Source organism: Perissodus microlepis, chromosome 17, assembly GCF_051167445.1.
Source record: "Perissodus microlepis isolate ML-2025 ecotype Zambia chromosome 17, ASM5116744v1, whole genome shotgun sequence".
Classification (NCBI taxonomy): Eukaryota; Metazoa; Chordata; class Actinopteri; order Cichliformes; family Cichlidae; genus Perissodus; species Perissodus microlepis.
In genome coordinates, this window is record NC_140477.1 from 3909970 (window position 1) to 3928986 (window position 19017).

Here is a 19017-nt window from a genome sequence, read left to right on the forward strand (position 1 = left end):
CCTACAATAATACATACAGAGAAAACCCCAACAGTCATATGACCCCCTATGAGCAAGCACTTCGGCGACAGTGGGAAGGAAAAACTCCCTTTTAACAGGAAGAAACCTCCGGCAGAACCAGGCTCAGGGAGGGGCGGGGCCATCTGCTGCGACCGGTTGGGGTGAGAGACGGAAAACAGGACAAAAGCTGAAAAGGGGTCCTCTTCACTGAAGAAGGGAAAATGTGAAGGAAAGAGACAACACAGCTGGCTCCTCACCTCAAGCCTCAACTCCTGAACTGGATTGAGGACTGACAGTGGACCAGCTAAACGACAACAGTTGATTATAAGCTAACATTATATCTCATATTATATAACATTATATATATATATAGCTAATGTTGGGCTCGAGTGTTCTAAAAATCACACTTTCCTTCTTATAAACAGTTTCATTCAATTCGCACATCGTATGAGACTTTATTTACCAAGCGTCAGAGTCTAACTATGTTTTCTCCACTTCAAAGAAAGTTTCTCTAATGCCGGCTAACAGTAGCAAACAGTCGAACAACAGCTAACCAATACAGACAAATGTTGTCTGTTGCTGTCTGTCAGGTGTCACCACCACTAATTTGAGTCACTGAATTGATCTTCTCAGCTGTCTCTGTGATGTTTGTGGTTTTTGGAGAATTTTAATGGAATTACGCAGTAAATAACACAGCCTACTGTGTGGTACAGAACATCATTGCATTACATTCATACAGTTTATAGAGGTAGCTGGATAGTCTAAGCCAATAACTTAGCACGCCACCCTCTCATCCAAATATGGTTACTTCTGATACCAAAACAAGCACCCAAATATTGTGGCTTCAAAATGCAAAGCCCAGAAAGCAATGAGTGATGTCACAGATTCCATGTCCATCTTTATTTTACAGTCTGTGGTTCAAACAGACCATTTTAACTGATTCACACATGTATGCGTGGGTTATTGACCTCTATTTCTGTGTGTGTGTATTTTTGCAGTTTGTCATGGGTGACAGTGGAAGTTCATTTCTCTTAGTGTTTGCCACATCAATCAACATCCCACTAAAAGATACAGCACGCCATCCCCTCTTTCCTTCTCATCCCCTCTTTTCTCTCCCTCTCAGCTCCTCCTGCCCATTTCCTCCCATTTTGCCATCCGCCGCACAATGAAAGAGCCTCCTGGCTTTTATTAATAGTTAAAGTGGCCCCAGCCTGTCACTGGGGACAATGGCTGCAGCCCTGTTAATAAATAAAAATAATAACTAGGAGATGGAGACGGAGAGGGAGTGCAATGGAAAGAGAACAGGCGACACTGCCATTTGTTGTTCCCTCTCACTTGTCAAAGCTCTTTGGCTTAAAAGCCTCTGTCATTGTTGAGGGAGAGGGGGCTGGGGGGGAGGAGGGGAGTGAGAGACAGAGAAAAATAAGGAGAGAGAGAAAGAGGCAGTGCCAGGGGCTAATAGCACCTGTTGGGGTGATGGTGAGACAGCTGTCGTAGAGGGTGGCGGGGGACACAGGAGCACACTCTTTCTTCTACTCTTTCTATGCATGTTTTTGCAAAAGACTCTATCGACTCGTGCTCCTCCTCTTCGCCCTACCTTCATCCTGCTGTGAACCGATTCCCTGAAGGCTACAGTGGCTTCTGAGTGAAAGCACTAGGGCTGCTGTCTTACTGGTTAAGTGGCAGCGTTGAAAACTCAAGGACAGAACAGGGCAAGGACAGTGGGAAGACGAACAGGAAAAAGTGAGAAGTGGACTTGGCTCGAAGTTCAGCGTTGATCCCGAGGTGTGTGTTTTTTGCAAATGTGTGCTCACTGTAATCAGCAGGGCATGGATGTTGTCGTCTCCACGCCAGAGGAAAGGACCTGATTCAGGCCTTGAGGGAAGCAGAAATTAATGTGCACTATTTTTTGAGTGTGTGTGATTATGTGAGGGGAGCTTGCGTGCAGGTTTGCGGGTGATCGGGTGTCGTTTAAATCCTTTAAATCTCCAGGTGGTTTGTCAACACTCCACTGTGGACAGAAAGGGAAATAGACAGATGAGAAGGAAAGAAAGAAGTTTAGGCAAAGTGCTGCTTTTTTGTGTACTCTGATTTGTTGTTGAGTGTGGAAGATATGTGTACATTCGTGTCTCTTTTAGAGGAAAAGATGCACTAAGCTGTTCAACTCAACACACCGGACATCCCCCCCTCTCTCCTCTGTGGAAAACCTGAGTGTTTGTGCATCAGTATGCATGTGTATGGGTTTATGCATGCAGGCTGTCTCATACCAGCGAGATTAAGACTTTTCTTAAATCAGTCTTGTCATTATAGGGGGAGGAAAATAATCTGGGGACAAACAAACTTTTTTCCTGCTGTCAGCGTTTGCAAGTGTGTATACATCTATGTGTGGAGCCACATATACGGTATGAGCACATTCAAGTGTGTGTGTGTTTGCATTGGCTGATAGGGTTAATCTCCCTACTCAAAGTGTAAAACCTCTCTCCTTAGGAAGGCCTCCCATCCCAAGTGCAGATGGCTCCCAGTAAATAAAGTACTCTCTCTTTCTTTCTCCCTCTTTTGTCTGATCACTCCTCTCTCCTCCTCGTTCACGTCAATCACAGCCAACAGGGTGACTACTCTAGGTTCATGGCCATATATCTGTGTATGCGTTTTTGGTTTTTTTTCCGGTGCTTGTATGAGCACACATCTTAGGATTGGATCTTTCCAAGTATACACTCACCCGTGTGACATTTCCATTCCCCTCACTGTATGTGTACTTGTGTGCACAACTGTTACCATAGTTTGATTGTAATTAGTGAGTCTGCGAGTGTGTGTTTAGGTAGTGGTTTGTGCGTGCGTGTGTGTGTGTGCGTGCGCCTGTAAGGGTCTGTGTGGAGTGTGTGTGTTGAAAACAAAGCACTAGCTGATAATGTGTCCATTGTGGCGGGTGCATTAAGGCCCTCTTTGTCTCAGGGCCCACAGGGCTAATGATTCTCTAGCAGCAGGTGAGAGGGAAAAAAGCCTCTCTTTTTTCGTCTCTCTCTCTCTCCCCCCCATCTCCTCCACTTGTCTCTCTCTTTATCTTGCGTTGCGCTCCCTCGCTCTCTCCCTTTTTCGCTCACTTGTTTTTGTTTTTCAGATTTCCTCTCTTTCGATTATCAGCTCCTCTCTTTCCGCCTTTCTCTCCCTCTCTCTCCTGCTGATGCGGCCATTAGGCTGAGCCGCTGCTGCCTTTATTACAGCAAATGGACTTTAAATGAGCTTTATTGTCATGTTGGCCAGCCATCTGAATCCCTCTCTCTCTCCCTCTCCCCTGCCCCCCCGCCCCTCATCCTCCCCTAAACAGAGGCCCCCAGCATTGAGAGGCTGTTGTCAAAGGACTGGAAGGATAAACTTTTGGCCATGGGCTCAGGGCACGTCGGAGAAATTAAAGGTACGGTAAAACTAAATTATGCCAGAACTTAAAGACTTTAACCCTGTGAACTTGATTGAGGCACTGACGATGTCCATTGCGGGAGTAAAACATCTAGAGTTAGATTAAATATATGAGGCAGAAAGACCTAAAGCTTGGTAGGTATGACATCTAGTGATGGGGCCATATTGTAAAGATGACAGCTCAGGTTAAAGTTGACCTGAAATGAACTAATATGAACTGAATTCAGATGAAGTGATCCTAAATGAACTTGATCTGTCCTGAACTAAACTAGGACACCTGCTTCATCTTGTGCGTATGACCAGCGCGTCAAAAAAAAAAAAAAAAAAAAAGTTAATGGCGTCTCTGCTAGTCTCGCAGCTCGCTGTTAATTCACTGCTAATCGACCATTTTATCCACAACAACCCTCTTTAACACCCAAGAGCGACACAGGCGGAGTAGGACAGAGGGCAGCAGGGGATACAAAAAGGGAACAAGTGGAGCTGTGCTGTGAATATGCAGGAGCAAGAATCAACGAGAACGAAAGCGAGAGAGGGGAAAAGATATAAGAGAGGCAGAAGAGACTGTGGCCATTATTCCCTGTAACTCCAGGGCAAAGCCGTCGTTCTCCTCCAGTAATTGAGCTTCATTAGGAAGCAAACCAATATGTAATCAAAGAGCCTCGCGGAGCAGCGTGGCCATCGAGAGCAGGGCTCCATTGATCAAACCTCCTTTTCCCAGCTCCCTGCCGCGCTGACATTTCTGTGTAGGGGCGTCCCGCTTGGCGCACCACACACCAACAGCTGGGGAGCAATGTGTGTGCATGCAGCGGAAGCACACATATGCACGTTTGTGTCTGTTAAGCCGGTGCGTGTCTTACATAAGAATCTGTGAGAAAAGGTAGAGCTGCGGAGATACTAAAGTGTTTGCTTTAATAGTGTCAGTGTGTAGGTGAGCGCACACATTGCTCTCACACTGTCAGCGCATCTCTTGATTTTTGTTTTTTTGCCCCCATCGAATTCCATTGAAGAGCATTTTGTGGGGAACAAAGTGAGCCACTGCCTCCTGCTCCGTTGGCTTTATTGAGAAGAAACATTGGTAAAAAGGCCCCATGCGGTTCACATTGCGATACACATACACACAATTATGGAACTCATAGTCCTGGAATAAATCTCCCCACGGTGTTATGCTATTAACGTCGCTCCCCCACACTAAAAAGTGACAGCATAGATGAGAACAATTGCTTAAAATCTGGATAACATTTTTATTCATCATTACGTTTATATGAGGGGAAATGCTTAAACCCCATACCAGAGACTTTTAAAGCTGCACCAATCTCTTTTTTTTTGGGGGGGGGGGGATAATCTTTGTACAGCTGTTTGCTTTTTCTTTTTAACTTCTGCTTGAAATCTCTGCTAAATATTTATCTCTACACTGCATTCCTTTTTACAATAAAGTTGTGTGAATCTGATTAAAGCTTGGATACACAATGATGGAATTCAGTCGTACCGTACAGACACTGTAAAGTCCAGTTCCAAAGTGTGAAATGATTGCTTTGCTTAGCTGCTCAAAAGAAAGGAAGAGAAAAGCAAGAAAAAGAAAATAAACTGGTGCCATTTATAGTCTTAAATAGTAGCTTTGTACTTGAAGCCATTTTTCTGTGATTGGCTGACCCTCGCAAACACCAGGTAGTTTAGGCTTCTGGACTCTGAGATTAGATACCCGAGGTATCCTCTTCCTTTGGCTGAAGAATAGAAACACTGCCTGAAACACAGCTTCTGGAGGAGTGTTAAACCTAAGCTTTTGGCTCATAAAGATTACTTATTCACTGACCTTGTTATCTTTATTGTCTTTACTCTGGTTTAATATGACCATCTAGGTACTTTAGGTTCATTCTGTACACCACCCATACGTAATGAGACAAAACCAGGTTTAAAGTCATTACGACAATTAAAAGGAACAGCTAATATTGTGTGGATACTGGCTGAGAGAGAGCAAGAGAGTTGGAGGAGTTTCACTTGGTTCCACTGACCGGTCAGGAGAAGGTAATTGTTGACTGGTCTTCCTAAAACAAATTAGGCAAACAGGATCAGGCAGGTACACACACAGCTAGCAGGAGCAACAGTGGTATTCCTAATAATGTACTTACTATGTGCATTTTAAACTCCTCATTTATCTTTAAATAAACAATAAATCCAATAGAATGGTCTGACTATAAGTAACTTTATTAGGATAACCAATTCTTCTGGTTTTTATTACTACAAACTACCACAAAACACCCACCATGTTAAGTACCTTAATTTCTCACCTTAGTATTGACTTGATGATATCAACTAATTTGATTATTCAGAGAAATTAAGTTCTTGTGTCCAAGTAAATATACTTCTTTGCATATGTTCTGCATTCTCTTATTCTACTTCACATCTATAATCCATTTCCTCCTCTTCTTTCTCCCTTCCTCCCTGGCCATCTCATCCCCACTCCTCCTTACTTACCCAGGGGGAGTTATCAGTGTAGCCGGGGTCATTAATTAGCACCGAACACAGTGACAAGTATTACATTGTTACAAATTGGTTAATTACCCTGCGCACGAGTGTGTGCGTGTGTGAGAGAGAGAGAAAAGGGAGAGAGGTGGTGTCGGTTTGGGGAGTTTGTAGGTAAGCTCAGGCCGTGGCAATCAGCCTAAGGAGAAATGTGTGTAAACCAATGGAGGAAACCAGTTATCGATCCACCTGCCTGCCTCGCAGCAGCTGAAGAAACAAGGCAACGCGAGCTGATTTATGGGGTGACCACAGAAATTCTCAAAGTGTGAATGGGAAGAAATGAGAAGCAAAAGACGGGGGCGCCTCATGTCGGCGTTGGAGATTTTCGACATCTCGTCTCAGTTACTGAGCGTGTCGTTTTCCCCAGCGTTAGAGGGGAGCTGGAAACAGCTTGCAGAAAAAGAACGAGGACCGTCTTCCAGGCTCCTGGTTCTAGGAATGTCCGTTCACATCAGCATGCACGCGCTCACTGTTTGGAACCAATTTTCTATATGTGTGGGTGTGTGTGCAGAGGGAGGCTAACCCTAACAAGAAAGCCCTACAATAAAAAGCCTCCTTTGATCCATCCTTTCACCTTTGCAACCCCCCTCTTAGCCTCTTTTTTTTCTTTTTTTTTTCTTTTTTTTTTCTCCCCTTCCTTCACACCCCTTCACCCCTCCGTTTGAACATGCCAGCGTTTGTAACACAAGGCTCTTTCTTGTCTTGGTCAGCTTTGGCTACACACACATACACACACACACACACACACACATATACATTCTGGCTCTACAAAGGTGAGTCTGTGAGTTAGGACAGCGGCGTGTTTATTTTTCCAGCGACCAGTGCTCCCGACAGTTGCCTTTATTGTTCATTGTTGGCGGATGGATGGAGCGCGGGGGGAAGTGAGGGAGAAGCGGGGGGAAAGGGGGTGTCGGTGGGTGCAGTGGGGGTGGCGGTGGGTGAGGCGGCAGCTACCAACAGGGGAAGACAAATGGATGGCTCTCACCTTCCTGAGCGGTCAAAGGCCAGGTCAGCAGACATGGCCTACGTCCCCCCCCCCGACACAGATCTTGTCTTCTGGCTCCCCTCTTTCATCCCCTGCTGTGCTTCTCTTTCTTTTCTCCCGTTTCCTTCTCTTTCTCCCTCTTTTCTCGTCCTCATCTGGTTTGACTGGTGCAGGAATGTGGCCCTGTTAAAGGTAGCAGCTGAAGAACAATGGGGGATTGTGCTGTTCCACACTCTCATGCACACGCACACACACGCGCGCACACACACACACACACACACGCACACGCACACACAACAAAGGCATGTAGGCAAACATCAATATATATGACCAGACATGGGCGCACACACACATACTGATTTTGCCTCCGTGTGCCTCTCTCTAACTACATCCTGTTGAATGATTTAGGCCTTGTGTGGAAGCGCGCGCATGTGTGTGTATGTGTGTTTGTAATGGAGCTGGTATGTCAGGATCTAAGGAGTCAAAGGTCAGGCCATGCTAAATGTGAGCAGGAGGTTGGCTGACTGCAGGGTAAACACAGACCAGACACACTCTCCTTTTCTCTCTTTTCCTTCTCTTTTTCTCACAAGCACACTCATAGAAAAAAAAAAAAATACAACTCAATACTGCTACGGAGCACTTCCAAATTTATCCATATTTCAGCACCAATCGGATAAATATTGATTGTACTTTAAGTTTTAGTGAAGAATGTCAATTTGCAAACCTGGCTGAAGATTCGTTTTGTTTGGTAAACGTACGATTCTGGCTCAGACATTACATTTGCTTTGCCTCTTCTTCCCACCACATTTTGCCTGTTTACAAATACTTCCTCAGCCAGCTTTATTTTCTTTATTTCAATACGGCAATAAAGGCGGTGATGGATGTGGCTTGATTAATCACTGCTGGCCTTCTGTGCCCAGGAGAGTGAGTCAACATCTGGTTTTACAACCCTGCTGCACACAAACTGCACTTTACCCATCTTCCTTTGACATGCCCCCTTCTACCATTCAAAGCCCCTAACCAGTCATATATTAAGTCAGCTAACAAGTCATGGATAGCTTTGCTCTGTTTTTTCTTTTTGGTTTCTCTGACCCTGACTTCAACCCCAATGATTCATGCCATCCTTTGTATAGCCATTTTAATTTACAAAAACTGGAAAAAACAGTAAACTACAGGGTTCCTTTTAATATTTGAGGTGCTCGGACTCATCCAGCTGTAATCAGCCTGTTTCTAATTTAACAAAGGAAATATCAAGTCTAAAAACTGGAAGTGGAATTTCAAAAAGCACGGGGTAACCTTAGCAGAGTACTGCTTATTTCATATCACCTTTGACCTCTGTTGCCCCCCCTTCTTCACTCTTGCCCTTTAGGTACCCCAGACAGCCTGGCGGAGAAAGAGCGCCAACTCATGGGCATGATTGGCCAGTTGAGCAGCCTGAGGGAGCAGCTCTTGGCGGCCCATGAGGAGCAGAAGAAGCTGGCCGCCTCACAGATGGAGAAGCAGAGGCAGCAGATGGAGCTCGCCAAGCAGCAGCAGGATCAGGTATAGGAGCACGGTGCATGTGAAGGGCCTCATTTGGAAATGGCGTTTACTCCATGCCTATGCTGCAAAAAGAAAAAAAATGTCCATACTAACAAGCCATTCAGTCTCCATTACTTGGTATATGGAGCACATTGTTTGATTGATCGCATTGCAAAATGTAAACTTCAAAGGTCAGTACTGTTTAAAATGCATCTTATAGGTCTACAACAGAAGGTGGATTTGAAAAGCAACAAATCACAGGATTTTCTGTCCCCTGCACGCTCTTTCTTCCACACACACACACACATCTCATGCAGCGTTCAAGCAGCCAGAGACATGCGCCTTTGGCAGCTTAAACACAAGGACATTACACAGGAATCAGCTGAGGGTATGTAGTGTTGGAGCGGATGTAGAAGAGACATACACGCACACACACTCCCAGCTCCCAGGCGAGAGTCTGCCAGGTATTTGCATAGAGAAGGGTTTCCCTTTTTTTGCCATGCTTTTTTGCTCCTGGAAGGCTTGGTTTTACAAAGAGAAGGATGGGCCCACACACACACACACACACACACACACACACACACACACACAGAAATACAGCTGTAAGGACAAATCACCTGTGACAAACACAATGCATTACAGTGCTCCTGGCTTCGTCCTGCACCAGCACACAGTGAATGACTCTGACATTATGAAGACTGTACTCTATGTGAATTCTTGTGTTTCTCCATTTCTTTTTAGGAGTTGCTGGAGTTTCAGCTCAAAAGTTACTTATGTTTTCGCTGTAGCTGTTGTGTTTCATTGAAAGCATTGTTTTGAATGCAAAACAAAAGGTAAAGGTAAAGAAAGTACCAAATTACCTTTCAAGAACAAAAGTATTTGTATTTTTGTCTGTTTTCTAGGATTGTAGAAGCCAAATTTCACATTCATTCTCATTGTGTAATTCTTTCCTAGTTAAATAAAAGACGCAGTCACATAAGTGAAAACAAGCAGCTTTAAATTATCCTATGAGGCTAACTGTTAAAAATTGTGTGCTCATTATTTTCAGCTAACATCAGTATATCAAAAGCAGTCAGTTGTCAGCATGTCAGTAAGTGGGTCGGTGTTGAGTCCATATGAAATGAGCTTTTTAATATTTCATACCAGGGCACTGACCCTCTGTCGTGCAACTGGGGCATCAGAGACCTGCAGATGTGTCGCATCTCCCACAGGCTCTGCACACACGAACGCACACGCATGCACTTTGTATGCAGTTCTAAAAGCGCATGGTGTGCTCTGTCCACAGATTGCCCGGCAACAGCAGCAGCTTCTACAGCAGCAACACAAAATCAACCTCCTGCAGCAACAAATCCAGGTGAGGCCAGCTTGTCTGCATGGCCATCCATATGATGTGCGCGCATGTTTGTGTATGTGCCCTTTGTGTGTTGGGTTTGTGTGAGTGTGCGAGTATGTCTGCGCGCGTGTCGGCATCACCCACAATAGCAATTTTGTGATTGTGATTGTTGCAGCTTTTCTATGCTCAGCCATCAGCATTTGGGGCCTGAATCAACGTTGACTTATAATGGTGACCCCTCCTCCTCTAACATACACTCATACACAACCTGTGTAATCACTTAAAAATAGGTCGGTCTGCTTGGAAAAATCAAAAGTACTCTGTTGGCAGTATGTGTGGTTTAAGTGATTATTATATAAATCCAACTTGCTTGTCACACTGTTGGTGAAGTCCACTTTTCTGATGTTTACTCCATTGTGTCTGAGAGTGACTGTTAAAGGAATACAGCACCGGCTAATCAACCTAGATAATGGTAGCAAGAGTGAAAGAGAGACTCAGACAAGTAAAACCTTATTTTCTGATTATTTCAAGGCTGTTACGTTCTAAAGTACAAATACACACACACACCTCGGCACAGCTCTGCAGGAAAGTTCCACATTGTTGACTTTTGTATGACTGCAAACCCATAGAAACTATACTGTCCAATATGGCATCCTTGCTCTTTTTGTGCATAGCTATGCCCCTACCTGATTAACCTGGTTGCTACGACTCACACTTTTTTCCCCTTTTGAACAGAGGTTGATGCCAGAAACACTCTTAACACTGCAAAATAATAATAATAATAAAATGAGAAACCTCACACTCTCATACTGCAGGCCAAGTAGTACCCTGTGTTAAAAAAAATAAACGTTTCAGTTGTAGATCTGATTAAAATTGTGTGATGTTTTTGAGTTGGGTGGTTGTATGAGATACTTGTTTATGTTCTCGCTTCAAAGGAGATTTGTAAGGCACTTTCTTCACCACAGAATCCTACGAAATGCAAAATCAATAGGCCTTTATTTAGTAATGGCCAAATCTTATCATGTGGTGTGTAAAAATGAATGTTAAATAGCCAGTAAAGTCAAATAAAACTGCAAAGTAATTCAAATTAAAAGTCCCTTTGAATGTGAGCCTGGTCCTCGGCTTGAGAAAATGGGTGGGTTTATATATGTAACACTTAAAAATGGAAGTATTGTACTTTTGGGTCCATACACTGGAGCCTCTATTTTGGTCCAGGTGGCTTGGAACGAATAGCCCAGCCCTTTGTAAAGGCAGATGACACTGAATTTTAAGCTGAGAAAGCTGGGCTTTGTATCATAAAGAGACACCCTGTCCAAGAAAGCGCACACACACACACACACACACACACACTCCCTTTCCCCTGAGAGTTTAGCCATACACGGTTTGTGTGATAAGAAACCTTGTGATAGCATGTGTGTAGGACGTGTGTCTGTGTGTGTCCACGATACTGTGTAAAGCAGCTGTGTTTATTTGCTTTATGCGAATTAAATTCTTAATTGTCCGCGTTTTGTCTCTCTGACAAAAAAGCGAGCACATGTTTGCATCTGAGGAGTTCTCTGTGCCTTCTCCATGCGTTCGTTTCTTAACCCATGCGCTTGTGTGTGTGTGTGTGCGCGCGCACTACAGCTGTGTGTGTGAAGCCATAAACACGTCCGCTCATGATTCACTCCCTCACGACCCCGCCGAGACAAAGCTCTCTTTTCCCATGACTTTGCAACCTTTTCCCAAACAAGCGTCTCTCCATTGAACGGGCCCAACAATAGTTTCTCACAAGCAGGGGCAGCTGTAGGCAGCCTCGTTAAGAGAGACACACAATCAACAGGCGCTCATCACAGCAGCTCAAAACACTTAGACATCCACATATATGTTGCACACAACAAAGTATGCGAATACACAGACAAACATCCAAAATATACGCCGTCCCTTGCCCGTTCACACATATCACAAGCGGTCGTGGAGAGTGCTGCACACTCGCTCGATGATCAAACACACACTCATCATCAAAGACTTGGTTGAGAAATACACTGCTTAATCATTCATGAAGAGATTGTCCACACAATCCCACAATACAATGGCCTGCCAGAGAGAGGGCACCAGGTTCAGTGTGTTGGGGTGTGTATGTACGTGTATGTGTGTTTTGTGTCTGTATGATAAGCCCCTTGTGATTGCATTTCCCCCTAACAAGGCTGAGTTCAGCTGTCCCTTCGTGTGTGTGTGTGTGTGTTTGTGTGTCTCCGTCCTTGGCTTTGTTAGACTTGAACCCCCAAAGGCCTGTGAAGAATGCTTTCAACCGTCCACTTGGAAGAGGTGATGAAATGAAACGAATAATCAAGCTCATGAAAAAGAGAGGAGAGTGACACACATCCTTCATGAAAAGAGGACAAATTATTTATTGTCCTTGTGTCTGCTTTCTTTTCTCTTTTTTTCCCTCTCAGGCTAGTGATATGCGTGTTAGCGTTCGCTATTTAGGCCAGCAGCACTCGCCGAATGCGGTGTAAGAAAGTTCATTTGCACAGACGGGCATAACAGCAGCAGAGGCTAATGGCATACAGTATGAGCAGCACACGCACATGTGCGCCTTCATTGTGTAGACGCTCATTAGTCTTCACAAGTCGGTGATTGGCTGTCTTCTCACTCTAATTGATTCTACCTGAAATGATCCATGATTTAGCATCACTTACAATCCATTAATTTTAATCATCCACTACATACACACACACTCTCTCCCTCACATTCACATTGTTTTACTTTTGAGTGAGCTTTCATACACTGTCCTAATCCTCAATCTTCCCTGGATGTAACCCTTACTTTTATTGTGATAAACCGTCTAAACCTAACCTTTAATTGAAGTCCTGACCGTACGTTATCTCTAACTTTGCCATAATCCTACACCAAAACCCCAAACATGACGAAACCTTTCCCTCTGGTTAAGCAGAGACCTTGGAAAAACACCCTTTATGTTATAAAACTTTGTGTTCATTCCAAGGGTTCAGTCTAACTTGTCCACACAGAAATTCCAAAACAGGAACATGTGTGAACATAAGGACGTACAAGACACACAAAAACACATGCACACACACTTTCCTACCCCCTGCTAGGGGCCTTCTTGTTAAGCTTGAAGGGGTGAGCACATTTTCTCAAACTTCCCTTTACTTTCCTTCTCGTCTCGTCTCATTCTAATTAAACGTCTTGTCTCCGAGGCTCCCCCCGGTGTTTGCCGGGGACGACTGTTGCTGCCGTGCGAGGAAGCGCGACAGGGATGAAAGCAGCTCACCTGCCGTGAGGCTCAGGGCTTACCTTGAGAACACGCACACATTTTTATAGAATTGCCAGAAACAAATGCACAATATATATTGAAACAGAGGGATGAGAGAACACAAGTGTGGCCTGCCTAATGAATCAAAACTCACTCATGCAAAGCACTCACACACACACTTTCAACTGTGTCTGCTCCTGTTGCGCTGCCCCTGTGTGCTGTCTTTAATCTCATCAAGAATCACTACCGCTATAGGTCAAAGGCAGCAGAGCAGAGAGAGAGAAAGGAGAAAAAAAATCAGAAAATGAGTAAAGCCACCTGATGCTTTGACTGGTTTAAGAGAGCCCAGAATTGGCAGCGACAGCGGCTAACAAGGTCTCTATTAAGGCCATCCTACACTGGTAACTCAATCTCACATACACAAAGCTAAGTGTAATACCTGATGCAATCACAAGCACAAACTCCTGTCTCTATCTGTGTTTTTCATTGTTGGGAAGAGGCAGACAAAAACATTGAAAAACATTTATTGATTTCCACACACACGGTGCAGACCGTGAACGTAACACAGGAGCACCTCTGTAGTCTTTGCATAGGAGCAGCTAACCCAATTGGCTGTGTAATTATTTAATCACCCCCATTACACCGCAGCCAGTGTAATTTGTGTTTTCCTTACACACTGTGTGTCAGCATGCACACACACGTATGCACTGATAAACTGGACTGCAACCAAACAGCCTTTCCCACTGAGGCCCACCCTCTCGCTCTCTCTCTCACACACACACACACACTTTCTCAGGCACAGATATACCTGTGTGTGCATCCTGCAGTGGCACTGCCACCTGAACCATGCCCTTACATTCACAGCACACTGGCCTAATAGCCCACTGTCCATAGAAAGTTAATGGACTAATATTAAAAGCCAGCTCCCCCTCTCTCTCTCGGTCTCTCTCTCTCTCTCCAAATTAATTATTGGTTCTATCGCTCGCACATCCCCTCTTCAGCAATAGGTCATACAGGTCTTGCATTAATTGCCGGAGCATATGGTCGCCAACAGATTTTAGCTGTGGGACTCGCACTTTAGCGGGGGCTATTTTTTCGCGCGCTCAGATGCGAGCCATATTGTGCGGCGCTGGCAGCTATTGTTCGGCGCATTAACTTCATAGAGCTAATTACTCCCCAATAATAACTTTACCTTGGAGTTTTTAGCGCAGCGCGTGCCAACCAACCTGTTTCGCACCCCATATGTTAATTAGCGGCCACATCTTCATTATGCCGCAGCGGCGCTTTAAGTTCAAGCTGTGCCGCCTGGCGCGTGGTGAACGCAGCCTCGACTCGCTGCCAATTATCCAACTCTTGCTCCCCTCTCCGTCTCTCTTCCTCTCACTCGTTCTCCCTCTCTTGTTCATTCTGTTCTCTCTATCTGCTGTTTATTTCCTGAGAAGTTGTCTCGCCAGGGTGAATTGTCAACTTCTCTCTCTCTTTCCGTCCCCTTTGCCCCTGTGAAATTTCTCGAGAAAAAGTTTCACACTTGTTCTTAATATATGTGATTTTTTTTTCCCTTCTTCTTCTTCTGCTTAGAGTAATTTTTTTCTTTGTTTTGCATTTAGCTTTCACTGATTAGAGGCATTTTTCAGATCCGGTTTCTGTTTTGGGTGTGGAGGTGGGGTTTGCAGATGAAAGCGGCAGCGCCTCTTATTCTCCATGTCAGCAGTAGCAGTGTGAAGATTTGTGTGTGTGTATTGTAGGTTTTCATGTTCGCTTTGGGCCTGATGTGAAAGAGAAGCTGAGGAGCGCATTATTCCCAAAGCTCCTGCTGTTTAAGATGTGCCTTTTCCTTTATGTGAGATCTGGAGATTGTCTGATAGATCCAGCCTTGCTCTCCCTTTCTCCTACTCTTACTTTCTCCCGCTTTTCTTTTTCCTTCTGTCAGCTCATCTTTGTCTCTGATTTTTATAGCACTCTCCCTCCCTCTTCTTCTTGTTGGTTTCAAAGTTTACGGTGTGATCACAAGGCAGAGCTCGTGAGTTGCTTTAAGGCATTATTGTATATTCAATATTAAATGGGAAAGAAAGCTCCTACAGTATCAGAGTGATTGATCCTCTGTATTATGTGATAGCCACTCCACAAACAAACACTCTCTCAGTTTTTGAGTCCCTCGCTCAACTTGCTGCGACCCACGTTTCCTGCTTTGTGTGGCTTATGAAAGTCGATAAGTGTGAGTGTCAGTGAGCACGTTAGGCTATTGCTGCTACTGATCAGCTCTGCAGCTGTTACACTAACTCAGCTACTATGAGAGCAACCTATGTATGGGAATTGTTCTCTATAAACCATTCCCCATCTCACTCTTGTCTCTGTTTCTCATCCCTTTGTTCTTCTTCCTCCTGATCTTCTTATCCCATTGTGATGACTCATACTGTACATAATGCGCAACAGTTCTGTAGGCTGATTAATGTCTGCCTATTGTATGCAGGCATATTGTTCTGAGATTTAGAAAAGGAGGGGATGATATAGAGGAGAAGGTAGCTTTTTGTGGCGTTTTCATTGGCAAAGAAAGAAGCAAAGTCATGTGCAGACACTGAGTCACACAATATAAATATACTAGTGTGTGTATGTATAGTATATATGTGCTACATCTGCCTCAAACTTATCTTACTCTGCTCCTCTGCTCCCCTTCCCTCTCCTCCCTCCGGTATATTACAGCATTTCTAGCCAGCTCTACTCCAGCATATGTCCAATTAGGCCTGAAAGGCAAAGCAGAACTGTTCTGTCTGTGATTCGTCCCCGCAGGGGTCCTGTCCGAGCGTCGCTCTGGAACGCCTCCCCCTTCTGATCGTGCGTCGCAGGCGGCACGACGGTTTATGGTTAACCAAAATGGTGGAGTAATTATTGTTTTTGGTGTAAGGGGGGAACAGGAGCTGCGCTGTGATAGTTTGATTACAGTGCTGCTGGCTGCCGCGTGCCGACACACACAGGAGCGGGAGGAGGGGGATGAGAAGGAGACACAGAAACACACACACACACGCACAGGAATTTACAGTACACTGTAAAATCACTGTTGATACTGAGCGACAGCCACTCTCTCTCTCTTTTTTTTCTATTTACCTGTCTCAAACACTAACCACTTAAAGGGCTCACATTGCTGAGACATTACCCGATTGTACCGTGGCACCACCACCATTCTTTATGATTGTGCAGCCATTTCCTTCATTCCAGATCAATTTTCCACATCAGTCAGCTTTTACTCACCCATTATCCTATTCAGCCATTACCTTCTCTGGTCTCCTGGCAAAATAAGAGTGACAGAAGAAGAGGAAGAGAGATTAGTTGCAAAGAGGGAGCAAAGTGCTTTGCAACCAGACATGTGCAGGTCATGGGCCTTAAGACATTATCAGGGATTTGATTTAAGCGGGGAAGCCTCACAGTTTAACACGGAAACTTCAGGATGCCTGTCTTTCCTTTGCTTTTTTTCTTTTAAATTGAACATAGCATTAGTTCTGGCAGGTTTCACAGTCAGCCTGAGGCATCAGCCCTGGCAGATCAGCTGTTCTCATTGACAGTCACATCAGCTGATGGCTCAGCTAATAGCTTTCTGTGCATCGTATTTGCATATTTGAAAGCTGCATATCATCAGCCTGGTTGCTGTGGCCTCTGCAAGCCGCTGTGGAACCCAACTTCACCTCCTTTCATCCCTTTTTAAACTCAGTCAGTGTCACATCTGTTACGTCACTGATGCCTATTCTGTTCTGAGCTACTCCTGAATTTAGTCTTTCCACAAATGCACAGGGAGGTCCCGGAACAGAGGCATACTGCCAAATACAAATTACTGCAGATGGAAAAAACAATCTTCCTTTTGACTGTAGTGGTCCTGACAGAAATCTGTTTATACTGTAAAACAGAAAAAGACATCATTAAAGGTATAGTTAAATTGACAGAAGCTGTGAAATTGTTAATTAAATATATTACACTTCCAAGACCTGCTTCTTGTACTTCTAATTTTATTTGAGTACAGTGTGGGCGCAGCATTGTTGTAATCTTGCCATTTAATATTCAAAAAACTGGTGGCCAATGGAAAAAAGACAAACTGTATGCTTCTCGTTACTGAATAAAAACAACAAAGAGGGCAAGATGTGTCCTAGGGCTGGCTCAGAGGATTACGCAAGATTGTCGCATTATTTTTTTAAATTCTGACTTTTTTAGAACAATTTCACCGTCTTTGCTTTGGGATGCTTTGCTTTCTTCATCTTGCGTTACACCTTAGCTTTAGGTAGAAACTCTCCATTATTTCCTTCCTTCTCCCACCTTTTTCCACTCTCCCTGTCTTCCTCGCCTTATCTTCTCCTATCTTTCCTCTCAAACTGTCAGTCAGTCCATCACGCGCAAGTCTTTGTGTGTTGTTTTTGGCAGAACGCTGTTTAGTGCAACCATCTGTCTCCTACTTCTCTCTCCTTCTCTCTCTCTCCTGTCATCCCTGCCAAAGTCACCCATCGGAGGAGCTTCTTTTTCTTTTTCTTTTTTCTTTTTTTTCTCCCTTCGTCTCCTTTTAAAATCCTGGAAACCTTATGAAGTCGTATGGCTCTCTGCCGACAGGCGCGCACACAGCGTTGTGTCTGTGTGTTTGTATGTTAGTGTGTGTTTTGGTTGGTGGGAGGTTTGATGCAGGGAGAAGGGAAGAGAGCACTGTCTTCCAAATAAAACGAAAAGGCCAGCTGTTGTTAGAGTTTAGTGAACTGTCCTCGTGACGTGGCTTTTTGTGTTTGAAATGACATGATGCTCTCTTTACAGCCGTGTGTTCCGCATTGATTACATGCATACAGTGTATGTATATGAATGCATTTGATTGTGTTACTGTGCAAACACACCTTTATTTTCAGCATTGTTCATATCGCTCCCAGCGCATGCACACATGAAGAGCTGTACAAATGGACAGGTCGTAATGTTTATGCCTTCTCATTTTCCTTTCTTTTCCCCCTTTTCCGACTTCCTCCCCCCTTGTTCTTCCCCCTCCTTCATCAGCAGGTCCAGGGCCAACTCCCTCCACTGATGATTCCTGTCTTTCCCCCAGACCAGCGAACTCTTGCGGCAGCTGCGGCCCAGCAGGGCTTCCTAATGCCCCCTGGCTTCAACTACAAGCCTGGCTGCAGTGAGTGGCATCCGTGCGCGCACACACACGCTGTACATTCATGAATAGGTGCAACTTTCAGAGTAGCTTTTATGTGTGATGTTTCACATGTTTTTCACCAAGCAAGCAAGGTAGAGTCCTACCATTTTCCCACACAAGGAGTCTGGTTGTTTCCCAAAAGACGAGCTCGCCCCTATAACAACATCTCCCTCTTAATAGAAAAACCAGTCCAAATACACCCTTCCTGTTTACACTCTCTTTATCTCTCTCTCCCTCTCTCACTCAGTCCTTTTGGCTCCTTCCTTTTGTCTTATCTATTTTTTGATGTATAAAAGCAACAAAATGAAGGCGTCCTGCAGAATTTTTTTATTTATTTTTTTGGCTATCACGCTCCGGCTGTGTGGCAATGTGTTGTTTACCATGATAGAGAGAGAGAGAGAGAGAGACACAGAGATGGAGAGAGAGAGAGAGGAAAAAAGGAGAGGTTGGTGCTTGCCAGGGGATGCTGAGAATAAATGCACAGTGGGGGGGGTTAGCAGAAGGGGGGGGAGGGAGGGTGGTAATGTGACCTGCCCCAGGTTCTCCTCACATTAACACGGGACGCAGCCAGAACATGTTTCCAAAGCAGCCCCCACACACACGCGTGCGCGCGCACACACACGTCCAGGCAGCCAGAAATGGCTTTGTGGAATAGAAACACACACACACACAAATCAGACACAAATATGTAAGTGTGCGCACAGGCTCGTGCATACTCCCCCCCCACCCCACCCCACTTAGAGTTTCACAGCTTCCCAAACAAGTCCATTCCATTTTAATTAGTGCCATCTTCACCCACGCCCACTGCCCACGTAAATACCCTGTCAAGT

At 44.7% G+C, this 19017-nt stretch overlaps 1 protein-coding gene across 14 annotated transcripts in view; it reads left to right on the plus strand.

The window, feature by feature from the left end:
• sox5 (SRY-box transcription factor 5) overlaps positions 1 to 19017 on the plus strand; it is a 249891-nt gene that overhangs the window by 200827 nt on the left and 30047 nt on the right. For 9 of the 14 annotated variants that reach the window (XM_084910906.1, XM_084910908.1, XM_084910915.1 and 6 more), the window contains 4 exons: positions 3326 to 3412; positions 8289 to 8461; positions 9726 to 9794; positions 18043 to 18169. In XM_084910906.1, coding sequence (XP_084767032.1) covers positions 3326 to 3412; positions 8289 to 8461; positions 9726 to 9794; positions 18043 to 18169 — 456 coding nt within the window. The remainder of the gene's footprint in view (positions 1 to 3325; positions 3413 to 8288; positions 8462 to 9725; positions 9795 to 18042; positions 18170 to 19017) is intronic. The other 5 variants (XM_084910905.1, XM_084910903.1, XM_084910916.1 and 2 more) reach the window with 3 other exon arrangements.